We start from the raw sequence: 21,319 nt of genomic DNA, 5'->3' as shown, positions 1-21,319 counted from the left end.
ATATTGGATCGGGGGAGGCCCCTTCATGCTGACATAGATCATAGGAAAGTTTCTCGGATTGCTTCCCTTGATTCCAAGCTTGACCGGATCTCCATGAAGTCCTGGATTGCTCCGGCTTGGAAAAAGAAGAGGAAGACTCCTGTCCCTTTAAATTAAAAAAGGAACGAATATATAAAATCTTAGACAAAATCTGTACGTCACAGACATTTCAGAATCCCTTATATGGAAGAGATTATGAAAAAAAAGCTCAATAGACAAAAAAGGAAAACATGAAGTAAACCTATAAGTGTCATAAGAGCACTCAAGAATATATATTTGTGTCACCTGGAACAAAGAATGTGATGAAACATGAAACAATACATGTTTAATATATACTTATGAGACAGATCCTCAGTCATGAAAAAGATCATCAGTCTACACAGACTAAAACCCATCCCATACAGAACCCTAGGGATGGACTAGTTAACTGTAAACCTTTATTGCTGTATATAGATGCAATATAATGCCATTATACGACACAAGGAGGCATACCACACCAATAAAACACACAAAGTAACATTTGAAGAATACACAAATATATCCTCACTAATATAGAGTGGAAAAAGCATCACATTAACTCATACAACACAGACTTTCTGTGCAGCTCTAGACATAGCCTTGTTTCTTTCCACAGCTGTGAATACAGACTGTCTACAAGTAATTCCTTAACTATGCATCACAGAGCATATCCATAAAGGATTTTATATAAAAACATGGACTATGTGACGGCATGTCGCTAAACCCCTAAATAAATTGGGATATACAATTTACACACAAGCGCTACAAAAATCTGGTTTGCGTGAAAATATGAACCCACTTGCTTCTGAAACCGAGGACCTATCATTGAGGTTTGATATGAATGCGTCCTAAGAAAAATCAAGAGAGACTCCTCCCAAACTACAGCGCAGACTTGAGATTTCATTTTTACTGTTATCACCACAGACTGAAGGTCCGTCAGCTTCCCGCTCTTCACACAGATAGAGGCCTGGAGCGCCGAGTTCCAAACCTCTAAATAAGTGCACTAAACTCACAGCTATCAAGTAAGCCATTAAGCCCTACAAAGGCAACGCACAACCATGCAGTTGTTACCCTCTAAATCCTCTTAGAGGGCCAACTATGTATTTCCCTGCCGAGAGGGATCCTGTCCCTTCAGTTTACCATCACACGAAGCGTAGAGCAACTCAAAATAACAGGCTCATCTACTACCTCAGAATCCCTTATAAGGATATCTGTTCGTGTCTTTTCAATGACTCAGTGCGTCCATAACCCAGTTCAAGGCGGGAGAAACTTTTTAACCCCACCGCTGCTGGTAGAAAATAAAAGATGCGTCTAAAAAAAAGGGTAACTGTTTCGCAATACCCTTAACGTATAAAAACGTATTGCAGGGTACCCTGTACTAGACATAATCCCATAATAAGAGATTAATAAAAAGCAAGTGCATTTTACAAACCCCCTTATCGCAAGTCACTCTCAGCCATGCGTGCAGGTATCTGGTCCGTCCCAAATAACACCCTTATATTTTCTTGTGCCAGAAAACGGACCATGCAGGGATAGGTTCGCACATCCTCCCGTGATAGAGGCAAAGAGAATGGGGATTATGGGTAAGGTAAGTGACACTTAACAGCTCTGCTGGGGTGCTCTTTGCCTCCTCCTGCTGGCCAGGAGTTGAATTCCCACTAGTAACTGGAATGAAATCATGGACTCTCCATGTCATAGGAAAGAAAATTAGTTTTTAATGCTTGTAAACAATTTATTTTGTATGCAGATGTTCTGCAATGCAGAGCTTAATTGATTATATACATACAACAATGTCTTGTTACTTACAATGTCTGAGAACCAGAGCAAGTTGGAGTCTGGGTAGACTGTAAACATTCCATATATGGGATTTAATAGTTCCTTGAGGAGTAGCAGGAAGAATTCTTTAGTAACTCCACCATCGTCCACAGCTTCTTCACCATCAAATATTACCTAAAAGAAATGTTCATCTGGTTACAGCAAAATATTCCAAATAAAAACCCTTAATAAAACGCAAAAATAACAGAATAAATCATTATAAATTATCATTTGGATTGTATTCTTTGTGTTTATTTATTACAGTTAGGGGTATAAAAAAGTGCAAAGAAAAAATGCTCCAACGTGTTTTTTTTCTGCACAACAGCTTGTATATAACTGTGTGTTTGTGGTTAAACACATAGGTAAAGGCAGCTCTAGAGCAGAAATGTACTACTGAAAGCTAGCAGAACACCTGGTGAGCCAACCACAAAAGGTTTATGTGTGTAGCCACCAATCACCAGCTAGCTTCCTTACCACTGAGCCTACCAAGATATGTTTTTCCTTGAAGGATACCAAGAGAACTTCATATTTAATATTGAGTTTATTTCATTCAAACGCTTGAGACCTTGTCTGCTTTTACGTGTATATATATCCCCACTTGTACCAACTGCCTCTGCTAGACAGATGTTGAGTTGGGAACCGTTGCATCAGCAAACTACCTTCTGGCTGTAGCTACAATGTAACCCAGCAAGCAATAACACCACAAAACACTACACAGTCAATAGATTGAAAATAAAAATAATCATTTAAATTTGTTCTTATTTTTCGTTCAGTGTTTGAACCTGTGTTATGTTTTTATTAAAGGGATAGTAAACACCAATAATGTTATTGCTGAAAAAGATAGATAATCCCTTTATTTACCATTCCACAGTTTTGCATAACTAACACTGTTATAGAAATATACTTGTTAAATCTGTAATTACCTTGTATCTAAGCTTCTGCTGACTGCTTCCTTATCTCAGATCTTTTGACAGACTTGCATTTCAGGCAATTAGTGCTGACTCTTAAATAACCCCACGTGTGTGAGCACAATGTTATTTAAATGAAACACATGAACTAACACCCTCTAGCTGTGAAAAACTATCAAATGCATTCAAATAAGAGGCTTCGAAATTAGCATATGAGCTTACATAGGTTTAGCTTTAAACTAAGAATACCAAGAGAACAAAGCAAATTTTATGATAAAAGTAAATTAGAAAGTTGTTTAAAATTACAAGCCCTATCTGAATCATTTAATTTGGACTAGACTATCCCTTTAACTTAGTATTTATTAGTAAAAAACAAACAAAAACAACAACAAAAACAGTAATGGTCCAAATAAAATGGATAATGTTGATTCAAAGCTGTTTTAACACCAGTATAAAATGCACAATATACAGTACAATGATTAAATGGCCATTATAGTGCAATAATACAATTACTAGAGCATGTCATTTTATCACTAGTGACCCTGCAACTCAAAGGCGTTTAACACATAGTTAAAGTACCGCTTATGAGCTGCAGGGAACTGCTGAGCGGAAAGAACAGCAAGCCAAGTAGTGCTCTGTGGTTATACTTTAACTATGTGTTTAAATACTATGTGTAGGTTAAACACATAGGATTGCACGGTTGCTAAATCATTTTCCCACTATAATGGCCCTATAATAATTTATTTTGGGCACAGGGATTGGTTTAGAAATGTAAATTAAGGGGGTTAGTTGGTCTTGTAAAGCCTAAAGGAAAATCCCAGGAGGGGCACAGTAATGGGCAAAACATTACAGCTATTTAAACAAAACATTTAAATTAGATGCAATGAATAAAAGATAGACACCTTCAGAGGCTTCTTCAGGTCTATATCAGAATAAATACTCAGCTCCCTCAGGGCATCGGCCACCAGGTTGTTTCTGCGCACATGCAGTACGAGGTAGGGGTTTTTGGCCAGCATGGGCTCCAGAGCAAGCAGCATAAAGACATTCTGCAGGTTTGCTCCATTGATTGCCACCTAACAGCAGAGAAAAAAAGAACAGCAATCTAAGTCTGATGACATAAGACACGTGTGACCAAATGCACAAACGCTAGGATTGACTATTGAAACAAATAAAGGGGACTTTCATGTATCATGGATAAATATAACATGTTCTTCTATGTGACGAAAATTAGAATGTGAAATATTTATATTTTCATGTTGGGTTAGCGCACTTGAGAATATGTGATTGGGTTTGCGTGCAAGTATGGTAATTAGGTTGTTTTCCAACTTTTTTTTGCTCCATTGACTTCTATGGGGGAATACGTTAACACTCGCACGATATCCTAACTTCGGCTTTTTGCCAGCGTCAGGATAGCACACAAGTTTTATTTTCAACTTGTAATACGAGCGCAAGCGTTAAATACTGCTCCACTTATAATCTGACCCTATGTGGTTGTTTTTTTTTTAACCACTTGCTCACCTGTGCCCAACAAGAAATGGGATCTTGCTAACCAATCACAACCTTATCGATTTGGATGGGGTAGGAACATGCATTGTGGTTCACACATCAAGTAAGTGAAAAATAAAAGAATCTACAATGTAAAGCCATGCCTTAACCTCTTTTATACCAAAGTGGTTTAGCACTGATTCTGCACAGTTCATTAATTATAAACAAACAGATACTTATTTGTTTCTTCTCGCGATTAGAAACATTAATTATTAAAACTACAAAAGCTTGCAAAGGATGTGTACGGGGACAGGGACTGAAGCCAAATACCGATGCATGAGAAGGGACCCACACACAGACAGTGGTAATTCACATATATTCCCCTTTCTGCCTATGGTGTTTATTTCTTATTATACTGTATCACAAGACCCAAGTAAATACAACACACCCTGTAATGTCAGTATAAGACGTATAAATGAGCATAGCACACTAAGCACTTGGCATGGATTTGGCACGGTTTTCTTTACCTAATTTATTCACTTTTTTAAGTCTAAAATTGTTACAGTCGTGCCCTTGACCTAGGGGCTGCTAGACAGCTTTTGGTATCCAGGTCTTTCTCTTTTGGTCTATCTAAACTATAAATAAAAAAAAAAAAAAAAAAAAAAAAAAGAGTTTAAAGATCAGTATAATCTATACCACTTTATTACCGGATGGAGGCTTTTCTAGTAATTTTGCTACTGCGTGGTAGCTTTTTTTCATGTGCATGGCTGCTTTTACTACACTGAGATACGTTTTTAAGACACCATACAATATAACTTCACTAAGGAATAACTACACATCCAATAATGTTAAAACAGTTGACTTCTTCAAAAATGTATGCAACTAACCTTATCCCATAGCGTCATCCCATACATGTGAGCGCTTTCCTACCTGCATCTGCAGCTCCGCATCGGTCTGTAACATTTTTGTCTTTGCTTGGGCATCAAATACAAATGGATAGGAACATAACGTCACTGAATCCTGCATAAAAACAACACACTTCAAAGTTGAATTCTGCCATCATTAATGGTAATATTTGAGCAAAAAAAAAAAGATCTAAAATGTAAATTCTGGTACCTGCATAATAGAAGGAGGTGCTTTCTGTGTAGAAAGGAAAAAAAAAAGAAAAGGAAAAAAAAAAAAGAAAAGGAAAAAAAAAGAAAAGGAAAAAAAAAAGGAGTAAAATATTAAGAGTGAACAATAAACTACTTAACACACACAATTAATCTTCAGACAGTTGTTTCGCCATCATCATTAACTCATTGACCATGTGGTATTTAAAGAAGTTTATTTACTTTCAAAAGAAATTATAAATATTATGGAGAGGCATAATGAGCATTTTGTTTTGTTAAATACTTGGCTACCAAAAAAAAGCTACAGTATTACACAAGGGTTGCAGAGCTTAAAATTTGGCCTAGAAATATACACACAGGAATTCTTAAACTGCAGTAACCAAGATAAAAGCTTCTTGTTGCCAACATTCTGAGTAAATGTTTGTTTAAACCCTTTTTATTTGTTCACATTCTTATTTATTTTCGGGTATTTAATAAAATAAAAAAAAGAAGCTCCTAAGTAATTATTTCTATTAAAAAGGTAGGATTTTTTCTGTATAGATTAAATATGAAAACATTAATCATATGAGGGTTGTTGTCTTAAGTTTCTATGACACTGTTTCAAAGATGAAAAATTAATAATTCTAAGTAATCAGCCTAATGGAAACAATTAGCAGCTTTCTCAAAAGGTATCCGGCCAGCTGCATCACTGCAGCGGTAGATCACGAACTATAATCTTACCAATCCCGCTTGATTTAAGAACCACATGAGATAATCTTCTTGTATGTCTACTAAGCTGGAAATTTCTGGAATGTAAAACTTTTCATTTTCCACATGTCGCACCTTCATGTTCACCTGGAGGATGAGAAAATCCAAACATTTAGTTGGTACAAAATAAATAAAAAGATGTTCTCGTTTTTGTGAACATGGTCAAAAATAAATAAATAATAAAATATTCAAAAAAATCTATATATGTTTATTGAAATGGATGATGATAGTTCATAGGGCTCCATAACATGTGGATATAATTCCTGCCACTGGGAGGAGGCCAAAAACCCACACAAGAGATTAAATCCATCCCAAGTCCCATCTCTCCTCAGTTTAAATTACAGCAAAGCAGAGAAAAGGAAACAGGCAGGAAAGACAAAAGGAGGGTCTATAGAGGTGCAAATTAGAACTGACGCCCGAAAACTTGAAATGGACGGGGCCTGTAAGACTATCATTCCGAATGAAAATAATTTATCAGTTAAGAATACATTTTCATTTTGTATGATGATGATAGTGCTCCATAACATGTGGGATTAATACACAAGCATATAGTTCATGTTACGGAAAGGGTGGGAATATTTTCTGGCAGTTCCTCTTTGTCAGACACTCCGGTCTGAAGGACTTTCCTGCCAAAACCTGCTTGCGAAGAAGCAAAAACATCAAAGAGGTAACATTTTGAAAAGGTATTCTGAGAAGACCATGTTGCAGCTTTGCAAATCTGCTCTAAAGATGCATCATTTTTAAAAGCCCAGGAAGTAGCAACAGATCATGTAGAATGAGCCATGATATGTTTAGGGGGCAACTTTCCTGCCACCAAGTAAGCCTTGTGAATTACCTGTTTGAGCCAAGAGGCCAAAGCAGGAAGATTGTCTGAACTCCTTAGTAGCTTGAAGATAAAAACTGCAATGCTCTGACTACATCAAGGTGATGTAAAAGTTGTTACTTAGAATTAGCAGGATCCGTACACAAAGAAGGAACAATAATCTCCAAAGAAACTACCTAAATAAGAAAATCATATTTAGAACAAAGTACAGCTTTATCTAAAAATGGAGAATCACTACTCAGAAACTCCCATTAGAGGAAATTGCTAACAAGAAAAGCACTTTCCAGCATAAAAGTTTGATATCAATGGAATGCATCTGTTCAAAAGAAGGACCTTGCAGAACAGAAAGAACTAAATTCAAATTCCAGGGCAAAGAAATGGGTCTCACACCTGGCCTAATTCTTACTAATTCTGACTAGCGCCTGGACAAAAAACTGAACGTCAGGAAATTTAGCTAACTTTCTATGAAAGCGAAGAGATAAATCAGAAATTTGACCCTTTTACAGAGCTAGCAGACAAACCCTTGTTAAGGCCATCTTGTAAAAATTGAAGAATTATTGGAAGAAATTGAAGAAATATATTGAAGAAATACCAAGAAAATCCTCTGGAAAAGAAGCACAATTCAAAGTATGCCCTCCAAATTGTATGATAAACTTTTTGGGTAACGGTTTTCTGGCTTGAATCACAGAGTGTCAATAACTGAATCAGAGAACCCTTTATGTTTTAAAACTAGGCGTTCAACCGCCACGCCTTAAAGATTTGAGATTGTGATGGAAAAGAGGACCATGAAACAATAGATCTTGTCTTAGAGGAAAGAGCCATGGAGGAGAAGAGGACATCTGCACTAGAGCAGTATACCATGTTCTGCGGGGCCAGGCTGGAGCAATCAAGATTACCGAAGCTGGCTCCTGTTTGAGCAATTACTCTTGGAAGTAGAACATATGGAGGAAACAGGTATGCTAGATGAAAATTCCGTGGACACACCAAGGCGTTTATCCTTTGAGCCTGTGGATTTCTTGATCTTGCACAATACATTTGAAGTTTGGGAATGAAATGGAGGCCATCAGACCTATGTCTAGTAGATCCCATTTGATCACTAATTGATTGAAGATGTCCTGATGGAGAGACCACTCTCCTGGAAAAACCAACTGACTTAATCCATTTCCCAATTGTTCACTCTTGGAATGTGAACTGCTGACAGGGAGCATTGATTACTCTCTGCCCAAGACAAAATCTGGGACACTTCCTGCATAGTAACAAAAAGTGCAGCACTACTCCTTTACAAGTACCCCAACTGGGTCTCTTTATTGGGAAGAATCAGAGATGCAACGTTTCGGGCTACACACAGCCCTTAAACATGATGCATGATTAAGGGCTGTGTGTAGCCCAAAACGTCACATTTGTGATGCTCCCCAATTAAGAGACCTTGTTGGGGTACTTGTAAATGAGTAGTGCTGGACTTTTTGTTACTATGTTTTGACTAGAGGGATAGCAGAGCCCAGAGATTAAATGCAACCTCTTAAAGACTGAAACGGTTGGTGCTGTGCCTTTAACTTCTATATCTTTCCTGCATAGACAGTGGACTGCAGGTTTCCATTTATGTAGGCCATATACTCCTTTAAGAGTGGCCAGGACTCAAGAGTCTGAAGAATCGCTCGGAGTTCAAGAATGTTGATTGGCAACCTCGCCTCCAGAGGGGACCAAACTCCTTGCGCTCTTGGAAAATTCCAGACTGCACCCAGCCTGAAAGATTGGCGCCCGTCGTCACAATAGCCCATGATGGGCGAAGAAAAGATGCCACAAGGGTCAAAGAAGGACCTTGTATCCACCAAGAGAGAGTTTCAGTCGGAAAAATCTAGAGCAAGCTATTGTTCAAATTGTAGATAATTCTTTGACCACTGATTGAGCATAGATAGTTGAAGAGGTCGCAAGTGTGGGTGGGCAAAGGGAAATGTGTCCCACTACCTACATGCATTGAGCTACTGATGGAAATAAAGCATGTTGCAGGGACAACACGCCTTCTGAAGTTTTAAGTTGTGTGATTCCGCCAGGAATAGGCGCATTAGGAGAGAAAGGACACCCTTGTAGCTGGAGTTACAGGGCTCTTTTGGACATTTATTCTCAAATCGTGGTCTTGGAGAAAGGATAGGAGCTCTTGAGTATGGGTAATAGCAGAGGCCAGAAGGAGCAATTGAAATCCCCTAAGCTCTGATCGCCGCCAACAGCACTCCTAGTATTGTGAAAATGCATGGACCAGACCAAATTGAAGGGCAACAAATTGATAATATTTGTGTAGAAATGCAAAACTTAGGAATTTATGGTGATAGTTGTAGATAGAAATGTGCAGGTATGCATCCTTGAGGTCTGTTGGATTAAAGGTAAGATTGTGCGAATTGTTTCTATCTTGAAAGTGGGAAACCTGACAAACTTGTTCAGGGTTTTCAAGTCTAAAATGAATCTGAAAGCCCTTTCCTTCTTTGGGATAAACAGATGGGAGGAAAACCCTTGACCCTGTTGAAACATAGGTACTGGGATAATTACTCTCAAATCCACTACATCCTGAACATATTGCATAAAGGCAGCTACCTTTACATAATTTTTGGGGACATGAGACAGATGGAATTGTCCTTGAGGAGGCCTGAAGCAAAAACATATTATATTACCCTGGAATGAGATGTTTTAAACCCAGGGGTCCTTGACTAACTAAAACCAGGCCTTCTGGAAAAGACTCTGTCTGCCCCCTACCAATAAAGATTCTGGTCTGGGAGCTGCACCTTCATGTAGATTTGGTACTGGTGTTGGACTCCTTGGACTGTTTGTTATTTGCCAAGGAAGAACCAAAAGGATTAAACTGATTACTAGGTCTGTTCTTTATCTTAGATTTCTGGTCCTGAGGGAGAAAGCTCATTTTCCACCAGTAACAGTCCAAATCAGTACCAAATAGAATCTTCCATTGGAAGGAAAATTACATTAATCTATATTTTTATACCATGTCTGCTGACCATGATTTTAATCATAAGACCCTTCTTGCAATAACTGCCATAGACATATTTTTTACATCAATCTTGATGATGTCCATTACTGTGTCAAATATAAAGGCGTTAGACATTTTAAGGGCTTTAATACCATTCTGAAGATCCTCAATAGAGGATTTTTCAGAAGCCATTCTGAATAAGGAATCGCACCAGAGAGCCCCTATCATGGCCACACAGGGGATGGACACTCTTGGTTTAAGCAGAAGAACTGTCTGAAGAAAGGCTTTCTCAGGAAAGACTCCCTTTTATGGTCTATTGGGTCCTTAAATGATGTGCTATCCTCCATGGGGATAGTAAAGTGTTTGGCAAGAGTGGAAATAGCTCCCATCAACCTTGGGTATGGTTTCCCATAATTCCACGTTCTGGAATTGGGTACAGACTCTTAAACCTATAAGAAAGAGCAAATGGAATACCAGGTTTTTTTCCATTCATTGGCTATATAGTCAGAAACCAAATCTGGAACCTGAAATACCTCTGAAATCTTTGGAGAAGCTTTGAAAACAACATTTAACTTATTTACAGGCTTGTTTTAAGCAACATTTTCCTCAGAAATAGCCAGAGTTATCAATACTTCATGCAACAAGGTGCGAATATGCTCCAATTTAAATCTGAAACATTGTCAAATTCAGGGTAAGGAGCAGGGTCCTGTTTACCAGATGACACTACTCCATCTGAACTGGACTATTTTAAGTACTCAGAGCTCTGAAGCAGGACAGGAATTTGGGGATGAGGGCAAGGAGCTTGTTCCAAACATAAGATTGAGGTAAATCCACAGATTAGTGTTTACGCTTACTTGGCTTTGCGATAGCAACTAAATATTCTGCCAAAGCCCTGTGTAAATTATTCTTAAACTCAGGGGTAAAGTCAGTAGTAACTCCCTGAGTAGCATACACAGGGACAGGACATGATTCCTTAGAGGAAGTAGAAGGATGAGCCTGATGTGCATGCAAACATTGAGCCACACAACTATTACAAAGTTGATTGTTTTGCAAAACTGTTCCAGTGTGCCAGTTCATACACAAAAATGTACAGGGGGAGCCATCAGTAGCAGTCTCTTCTAAATTGACAGTTTCAGTCGGGTCAAATTCACTGGGTTCCATTGTATGCAAAAACTTTCAAGTACAGCAGAGTATGAAGCTAATTAACACTTCCGATACTTGCAATTTATATATAGGGTTAGGAAATACCTAGGCCCTAGAAAGTGATAGACTGACAAAATGCCCCAAGTGACCCCCTGTCAGCTACTGTGTGGCTACTCACTCCCCTCCAGTGACAGGACACAGTTCCTGGCACAATTTTGAAGAAAAAAAAAAAACAGGCAGAGGCTTGAAGTTCATTTCCTCCTTAGCTGCAGCTACCCTAGTGAGAGAGAAAAAGATTGTCAAGCTAAGGGCCGCTACCTGCAACACACTGCCAGTGCCTCAGAGAGGCAAACATTTTTATTAAAGTTTACCAAAAAACAGTAAAAACATACTTCTAAACGTTCCCTGTATGCTTCAGAGTCAAACCGCATGTTACTTAAGGGAACCGCTGACTGCACAGAGCAATCAACGGTTTTCTTCAAGGGCCATACCCCTAGTTTTGCAAAAGCTTAAAAAATAAACATAAAAAACCAAAGGGTCCTAGGCCTGCCAAAGGGTGCCAAAAGGGTGTCAGTGTTCTGTGTATGTCCTCCTAATTGACGTAGGGCAGTCATATACTTGAAATCAGGAAAACAAATGTGTCAGTAGGAAAGTAGGCTAAGTACTTGGGCTATGCTGTACCTGTGTGAGATTACCTTCTAATAGCCTGTGGGCTGTGTTAAGTGGCTTACCTGAAGTATCTCTCCTCCACCAGCTTACCATTCATCAAACTGAAGCAGTATCCAGTAGAGAGCCCATACAGTGCGTTAACAAGTACAGCAGAGGATTTTAGAGGAAATACTATTATCCCTCAGGGGGACGGGCTATGTATGTCCCTGTGACGCCTGAGGGTAGTAATTGCTGAAATCCCTTGGGAAATCATGTGCACATTATTCCTATGTCCCTGTATCACTCAGCGTGCTGGTAATCTCTTCTGTTTTCTTTTTGAATAATATGTCCCAGAGATAAAGGGTATCATATTGATCTGAGCTCCCATATATAAGTCCATAAGCAAGTAGCTGGAACAAGTCTATTCTCAACCTACTCCTGGGAGGCCAAGAACAAAACTGAGGAGAGCTTTAAAATGACTAAAGAATCCTCTGTGATAGACTAAAATTAGGCTAGGTTCTCTGGTAACAGGGTTCTTGGGAATACAGTGGGACCGTCTCCTGCTTTTGGATACTCTACATATACTTTTAAACATGCACTTTCTTTGGTTGCACAAATTGTCAGAATCTGTCTAGTTACTTAAAGGGACACTCAAGTCAAAATAAACTATTCAGAAAGAGCATGCAGTTTTAAGACACTTTCCAATTTACTTCCATTATCAAATTTTGCACAGTCTTTTTATATGCACACTTTCTGGGAAACAAGATCCTACTGAGCATGTGCACAGGTTCACAGGGTATATGTATACTAGTCTGTGATTGGCTGATGTCTTTCACATGATACAGGGGGTGGTAAATAGAAGAAAAAATGAATTTGTCAGAAAAAAAAAATCTACTGTTTATTTGAAATTCAGATTAGGGGTTAAATCATTGTCTTTTTATTATGCACTTGTTAATTATGCAATTCTACTGCATTGAGTGGTACTTTAATTTGATATACTTTTTTAGTAAATCTCTCAGAATCGTTGGCATGTGAAAGTATGAATCACTGTGGTACATTAACAATATTGTATGGCTGGGAAAAAACATTTTTTTATAACTATTAAAATTTATATAATACTAACAAGATCTTTAGTTATGGTAGCCCAGTTTTTACAACCCACCTAAAGCTACTAAGTGTAGCAAGTCATTTTAAACCAGTGTGTGTAAAAGGATACAAATAGAAAAGGACTTTAATAAAGTCTTCAGGCTCGATTTATCAAGCCTCTACGGCTGCAAGTTCTCTCAAGAACTTGCACGCCGTGATTTATCAAGCAGCGGTCACCAGACCTCTATTGTGGCGAAATTTATTCTCCTTGGTCGAGTCCGACCGAGGAGATTGACAGCTACTGCCCGCGCGTGATTGGCTGTGCGCGGGCAGGGGGCGGGATTGCACGCAAGCGCAAAATTACGCTCGTGTGCAATGGCGAATACCTGTGGGTAATTTCGCCCTGCCACAGGCGAGCTGAGGCAAAATCTAGCCCTTAGGGACATTGAACATGTATATGAAAGAGCACTTTTTGAAGATGTGTTCTAGGGGAAAAAAACTTTATTATTTACTACCATCTGTGAATAAAGTTTTTTTTTTTTTTTTTTTTTTTTAAGCTATAAATGTACCTTGTGCATTTTTTCTAGAAGTCTTAGAGCAGCAGAGATGTAGCTTGTAAACAGCACAGGGATCAATAAGGTCTTCCTACCACTCAGGAGATAGACTACAGCCCCTTTATATAGATCAATTAATCTGAAGAAGTAGTTTGGAGAAACCTGGCACCACCAGTTATCTGAAAACAAAAAACAACACAATTTAACATCATATATACCAGCAAACCATGACTGAGTAACATGCAGTTTAAAAATAAGTTTTATATTTAAAGGGACATGAAAGCCAATTTTTTTCTTTCATGATTTAGAAAGAGCATGCAATTTAAAAAAACAAAAAACTTTCTAATGTATTTCTATTATCTAATTTGCTTAATATCCTTTGCTGAAAACATATATATATATATATATATACATACATATACACACATACATACACACACTGTACACATACATATATATATATATATATATATTCCAAAATAAAGACGGCTAAGGCTGAATATTTGTTTAAATTAAGCTAGTTTAGAATCAATAGTGTTGGGTTAAGAAAAGAATCTCCTATTAAGTATTCTTAATTTCTATGCCTATCTGTGCCCTCTAGATATCAATACAAAAATGAGATATCCTGAATCTTTATATTAAGAAATAGTGATGCATGATAGCAATAGTCGCATAGACAAAAATAATAGAGTGGCGATAAGGTGTTTACACTACATGCTGTATGTTGTTTTTAATTGTCTTTAATTGTTTTCAATTGAATTATTTTTTCCCTTTTCTGTTTTTTAGATACACTGAGTTAGCACACTATCACTGTATATACGTATCCTAGCAACAAGCAGCGTCTGAATGACGATGTTACGCTAGGGTTTGCGGCGGTAGGTGGTTGGCGGCTTCCAAAGGTGATACCTAACTACGTGCGGCGTCACTTTCAGATGACGTACACAAGGCGCCAGGTACACACCACTGTAAGCCGGACATGCACGAGGTGGTATAGTATGATAGATTGATAAGCATTAAGGATTTTGAATTGACTAATTAATTATGTAAATGGTTGATGGGATGGGTATATAGTAAGGTGTTTTTGATCACATTGTCTGTAAGTCTGAGGACGGGGGGTGAAACCCCGAAACGTCACTTGAATACACAGTAAAAATTTGTGAAGAAAAACGGAGAGTGCCTTCTTTATTTTGGAATATTTGTGTTTTGTTGAGCACCCCGGACTGAATTGAGAGTGCTGAACCTAAAGAGACTATATATATATATATATATATATATATATATATATATATATATATATATATATATATATATATATATAAAATATAAAATAATCCCAGCCAATGAGTCTTAGTATTGAATATAACAAAGTATTTTAATGCTTACACATCATGTCATACACAATCTGACATTGCGAAATACAAGGAGGAAACCAAAGATGCACTCACACTGATCCACACAATACCCCATCCACCAATCCACACATTCGCCCTCAACATTCATACATAAGAAAAAATAAGAGTAAAAATAAACAAATAAATAATAACGTAAATAGACCCCCAGGGAGTCCCCAGGGAGTGAAGGACAGCAGCACCTGTCACATAACCTGTGAAGAAAATTTTGTGTAATAGTATCACTGCATAAGGATATTGAAAAATGATACTAGTAAAAAAGAAAAAAGTTTTTTAGTAATTTGTATCCAGTATGGTTGAAAAGTTAATGCCACCAAGTTATTACAGTTGAATCCGGGTGTGTAATCTTATGTTGTTATGAAGTCCGGATAATTATAACATGCAATGTCCTGTGACAGACTCAGAATGCTGATGGATACTAGTAATGTTAGAAGTCCGTGTTATACAATCATACAGGAATCCCCAACTTCCATATGGGCACTTGTAAGATAATGTATCTCCACTCACGGTATTACCGTGAGTGAACATACATTATCTTACAAGTGTGTGAGGTTGGATTAGCGGCCATGGCTTACCTCGCTTACAATTAACTGTCTGCATATCAGAAGTGGGGGTTGCCCATATGGAAGTTGGGGATTCCTGTGTGATTGTATAACACGGACTTCTAACATTACTAGTATCCATCAGCATTCTTAGTCTGTCACAGGACATTGCATGTTATAATTATCCGGACTTCATAACAACATAAGATTACACACCCGGATTCCTCCTGTATGTTTGAGCATTCAAGGAGGAGTAAAATAGCAGAAAAAGGAAAAATCTTGTTGAACCTCCAAGGCACCGCTAATGCATCCATTAGCTCCGCCTGAGGATTTTCGAACCACGACCTGAGGGTAACTTGGTATTGAGACGGGACGTCATGAGACTTTCATCCGGCATCCCCTTCCAGATCCAAATATCTGGGAAAATCCCTCGGAAGAAGACCATATCCCCATGATAAAGAGAATGTCTGTAAAGAACATCCATCCCAGATGACCACACCCGGAGAGAGGATCGCTAATAGCGAGCAGTAGCGGGTGTCCACCCACCACCAAAACCGAGATACTACCCTAATTGCTAGGGAGTCTCCCGTTCCCCCTCAGATGGAGATCTAAGCCACGAGAGAAGACTGACTAGAATCTAGAAACTGGGACTAACCCAGTAGTCTAAACTCTCAGAGCAAAAAGATTGCCTGAAAATCCATAAAGGTAATCAGGAGGAAAACCCTCACCATCCTGACGGGCTTGCGAACTAAGTCGAAATCACCCCTGATGAGTAAGAAAGATGTCCCTCAGGACAAGGAGATCTGGACAAAGACACTAGAGAGTGATTCTCTCAACCAGTAGTCCAGGTAAATCTGTTAAGACAGATTAGAAAAAAAACAAAAACGTCGCTCCACTGCCTCAGCATACACCGAGCCTCGGCTGAGAGTAGGTCTGTCAAAAGGAATGAAGCCCAAGATGGACCTCATGACAAATTATTACCACCAAAACACAGAGCCAGCGATGGCCTGAAGGAGGTCTGTAGGGCACGACCTGATGAAGCTAACCTATAACTTCACAAGTCCGTAGAAAACTCTTCATGTCTATGAAGACTAAACTAGCAACCAGGAACCCACCCTGGTGCCTTACCCCAGAGAACTCTGGTCTAGATATTCTAGAGGATCGAGGAAGATAGGAGAAATCCCTAGTGGTCTTCTATCAGACAAGACAATTGCGAATGAACCAGAATCGTCTAGACAAGGGAGGCTACCGCTAGATCTGGATTCTGGCAACTGCCAAAGTATCCCTAAGTTCCTAAAAGGCCCTAGAAGCAGTAGCGAGACCAAACAGAGGAACAATGTACTGGAAGAGTTGATCCAGAAACATCAACATTAGGAACCGGAAATGTTCCCTGAGGAGGAATGAAAAGTTATGATATCCTTCCTCACAGTGGTCCTGTACCAAGGGTAGAGTAGACCTTATAGACTCCCTCTGGAAAGAGGAGACATGATAAGCATGCTTAAGTATTTTAGGACCCAAATAGGACGGGAGTTCCCTCCCTCTATGGGACCACGAAATAAACGGTTTGAATAATATCTCAAACCTCCTCTGCGATAGGCACTGGGACAATGACTCCAAAGGAGAACAAAACCCGCACCCACCTGAAATGGCTTCCCTCTCTCTGTCTGGAAGACTAGATCAAGAGAAGGAAAACTACACTGGGAGGCGGAAATTTGAAACCTAGCTATAACCTCTAGGACCCATGGACCCTGTTCGTCCCTGAATTAAATGTCTGAAAAGAGCGATAGTCTGTCCCCAATGCAATCCAAGATAGGACCCGGGACTGGCCCCTCCTGCCAGCCTAGGTTCGGCGGGCCTCTGCTCTGCTTGGACTCCAAAAACACTTGGATTGCTCAGGCTTAGCGGAGGTTTCTAAAGCTGGGCTTTAACCGCACTAAAAGAATAAAAGAAAGAAAGTTGTCTCTCAGATTCGCTTTTTCTTCAAACGGTAAAACCGCAGAATAGCGGAACCAAAGTAAATCTTTCCCTCAAGCAGAAGGAAAGATTAGATACAAAAGACATATCTGTCAGAGCGATTCAAGGCCTGAACAGAAAAAACTTGAAGCCCTAGCTTTGTGGCTAGTAATTTGCGAAAGTCACAGATAAAAGAATTATAAGCTCCAAGGCCCTAATTCTCTCGAAAATATTGAGGGAACCCTCACATCGAATCGACACAGAGATGCTTCAATAGGAAGTCTCTAAGTTGTCAGTACATAAATATCCCTTATGATGAAACCCCTTTCATAAAAGGGTTTCCTCTTATAACCAAGAGCTCCAAGAATAAACTATCCTTAAACAGAATAGTAAAACGATAGGCAAGCGCACAAAAAGTGTTAGCCAAGTAGGGATGGGCAACGACACAACCCCCCTAAGGAGCCCGGAACTCGGAATCTAAAAAGGAATTAGACGAAAAGGAAGAGGATCTCCATTCTTCCCCACCCGCCTTAAAGGGACATTAAACCCCAAAAATGTCTTTCATGATTCAGATAGAGAATACAATTTTTAAAAAGTTTCCAATTTACTTCTATTATCAAATTTATTTCATTTTCATGTTATTCTTTGTTGAAGAGATACCTAGGTAGGTAGCGTGCACATGCCTGAAGCCCTACATGACAGGAAATAGTGCTGCCATCTAGTGCTCCTGCTAATGTACAACATTGTTGCAAAACTGCTGCTATATAGTGCTGCAGACACGTGCACACTCTTGAGCTTATATTTCTGCTTTTCAAATAAGTATAACAAGAAAACGAAAGATATGATAATAGAAGTAAATTAAAAAGCTGTTTAAAATTTGATGTTCTATCTAAATCATGAAAGAAAAAAAATGGGGTTATGTCCCTTTAATAAAATTAGTCATCTGATTTAGGGCTCTGAGATTCGACTGGCAGATCAGTACTAGGAATCTTTAATATCGCCAAAACTTCTCTTAGAAGCAAGCGCAGACGAGCTACTCTAAATCTAAAAGCGAAATCCTCCTCTGCCGGAGGAATAGAAGTAGCAGGCTCCGACCCAGAAGGTCCGTACTCTGAAGTCTCGGAGAGAACCGCATCCCCAGATGACTGATCGGATATAACCGTCAATTTACATGATGCTCCCTGGGCAGGAGTGCATGGATTAACCCTTCGTTTGCGCGTAGCAGTACGAGGCAAAGCGGCAAAAGCCGCCGGCATCGCCATACGGAACTGCGCAGTAACATCTGATGGAAAAAGGCCCCCTCCAGGTGGAGAATTAGCGGTGCAAGGGGAAACTGCATGTGTAGGATCCGATGAATGTAGGGGACACGCCTCACGGGATGAGGAGTCCTCAGAGGCAGAAGGCTCAGTGGCTTCTAACATCTCAACATTGGCTGATGAAAACACCCTGTTGTGGCATATGGAACATAATTGAGAGGGCTGAACTACCCGGGCCTCCTCCCAATATAAACAGGTATCAAATTCTGTCGTAGAGGGATCACCCTCTACAGAATCAGAATCCTCCATAACTAGGTAACCTAACTTAAATCAAAGAAAAACAATCGGCACCTATACCCCCAATGGCTTGGGCATTCACCACCTCCTATGACCCAGACAGATAGAGAAAACTCACTTCTCTCCGTAGTCACTTGGTCAGGAATAGGGAATGGAAACTGTGACCACTCCCGGTCACAAGGAGCGCAATGCAGGACCGCCCCTGCTAAAGGAAAAGCACGCCAAGCTTAATAAAACTGCACAGCTCTCAAAGTAAAGAGCAACCTGTATGTTCCATATCAGCCTATGAGTCCAAAACATCTCACACATATAAGCAGCATACATCACATAAACAAATATGATTAACACCCCACCGTGTTAATCATATTTTTCATCCCTGAACTCTTTGGGAGTTTTTTTGTGACCTGCTGAACCCTTGGAAACAGTCAGCTGGGCGGCTGAGAAGCTCCAGCCTGTTTTAATTGCACCTGGAGGTGCTTTGGAACATGCAAGTGTGCTTACTTCCATAAATACACACATCCTTGTATCAAACTGTGCTGGGCTATGTTGGCTCTGTCTCCCTGTATATAGGAACTCCTGGAATCTACAAGTGGGGACTCCCCTTTGAATATCTGCCTGTTCAAATCCAGTTAGCTGGGCAACAGTGAGGTTCCAGTCTGCTTGTTTGCACCTTCAGGTGCTGTCCGTTTGTGTGAATCCATTTTGCTTACTTGTATCCATTTTGTGTGTATGGTATTAGGCCATTGGGCGCCTCTGTGTTCTTCTCTCCTAGACCATCCGAATTACCAGGATCCTGACCCTCCTATGACAGAGAGCTGACCATTTCTTTTTTTGGAGTATTCTCCTCCTTCTGGACTTTGTTTGTATGGACTATAATTTGCATGTTTATTATTGTTTTTAAGTATTTTTGATTTGTTGCTGTTCCATATGATATTATACATCTGTTAAGAGCGCCCCCTGGAGGATTGGTGTGTCTAGTACACTTTATATCTTCTTTTTTTCTCAGTAAAATATAAGCCGTAGAACAGGACAAAGCAAAACATGGTTCTAGTTAAAAAGTACAGTGTTTTGCTGTGTCCTGTTCTTCTACGACTTATATTTTACTGTACTGGAATAAAACGCTACGCTAAGTTTGACTACAGAGCCATGAGACCGGCTCCTTCTCTAGCTAAACCGATTGGCCTGCGATGTTAGCAGACAACACTGAGGGAAAGATAAATGAGGCACAGCAAGGAGGGAACCGGCAGTAACGTCAGTTACTATAGCCTTCATTCATAAAAAACCCTGACACTTGCCTCCAAAAATCCTTAATTTATTATTCAATTTAAGACATAGGTCCCCGGATCACCCCCAGCACAGCAGTCAGCAGTGCATAGAATCATTTTACACTGTGTGCGTTCTGCTGTATGAAGTATGTTGGTGGAGCTAGAGCAGGACCCTGGAGACAGCATGGGTAACAAACTCATTCATTATTTGTTGTCAGTAGGGCCTTAGATGTTTGAAGCTGTTCACACTCCGTTACATGAATCTATGCTTCAAAGTAGCTGTGTATGACTCTGTTGGTAGCCTCCCCCTTTCTGCTCTCATTTCCTCCACTCCATTCCTTCTCAAGGCTGTGTGGCATCTCCCTTCCTGCTATCTATTTCTAACCTGCTTGTCATTTGGATAATGACAATAGGTTATCAGGAAAAAAAAAAAATCACATGGGAAATGTGTTGCTGGGGGTTGGGGATTCCTATTTCAGAATAACTATTAACCTCTTCTTCAGACTTTGCCACATAGTGTGTATGTATGAGTGTATTTGTTATGTGTGTGTATATCTGTGTACGTTGGTGTGCATTTGTGTACATATGTATGTCTGATGTTTGTCTTATTGTATAATATTTGTTTCTATTTGTGTAGTAACTACCCCCATGTGTTGGAAATATATAAAAGCTGTGTTTTCTATGCAATAAAGCAGTTCTTGTTTCACCTGAATATGCTAGTCTGTCTAGTCATTTAGGTGAGCTCCAGCTAAAATCACTTTTCCTGGGCTAGATAGCAGCCTGTTCAAGGCAGAGAAAGGATTTGCAGGCAGAGCTACCCAGCCTGGGTAGCTGGAGTCTATCACAGGGTGGGACCCTGGGTACTGATGCTGTTGGGCATCAGGGGTGGCTACAGGCTGTGGTCACTTGCCAGCTACATAGCTGCAGTAGGCAGGGAGGAAGCAGGACCCGTTGGGCGGAGCTACCCAGTCAGGGTATCCGGGGTATCCGTCACATTGGCTGGCAGCGGTGGGATCTGCTTCTTCCACACGGTTCCTGCTGACAGAGGACAAGTGCCACAGTAACCGGTAACCATGGAGGCCGAGTTCCGATGGAGAATGACAGAGGCGCTGGCCCCACTGTACGGTCCTGGTTCTGCACAGAACGAGAGGGAAGAGAGGAACTTTTTCCGTCAGCGACTCTGGAGGAAGACTCCCCAACAGGAGCGGGACTGTTTTGGAAAGGTCCTCCCCACTGATACAGAAA

The 21,319-nt window shown here is 39.8% G+C and overlaps 1 protein-coding gene across 2 annotated transcripts in view; it reads right to left on the bottom strand.

Moving 5' to 3' along the window:
* HERC3 (HECT and RLD domain containing E3 ubiquitin protein ligase 3) overlaps positions 1-21,319 on the bottom strand; it is a 299,938-nt gene that overhangs the window by 69,389 nt on the left and 209,230 nt on the right. For both annotated transcript variants that reach the window (XM_053703420.1, XM_053703421.1), the window contains exons 14-19: positions 13,368-13,531; positions 6,098-6,211; positions 5,382-5,405; positions 5,196-5,285; positions 3,683-3,853; positions 1,864-2,007 (exon numbers count right to left, since the gene is read on the bottom strand). In XM_053703420.1, coding sequence (XP_053559395.1) covers positions 1,864-2,007; positions 3,683-3,853; positions 5,196-5,285; positions 5,382-5,405; positions 6,098-6,211; positions 13,368-13,531 — 707 coding nt within the window. The remainder of the gene's footprint in view (positions 1-1,863; positions 2,008-3,682; positions 3,854-5,195; positions 5,286-5,381; positions 5,406-6,097; positions 6,212-13,367; positions 13,532-21,319) is intronic.

This window comes from Bombina bombina, chromosome 2 (genome assembly GCF_027579735.1).
Source record: "Bombina bombina isolate aBomBom1 chromosome 2, aBomBom1.pri, whole genome shotgun sequence".
NCBI classification, from domain to species: domain Eukaryota; kingdom Metazoa; phylum Chordata; class Amphibia; order Anura; family Bombinatoridae; genus Bombina; species Bombina bombina.
This window is presented reverse-complemented; position numbering and strand designations above follow the sequence as displayed.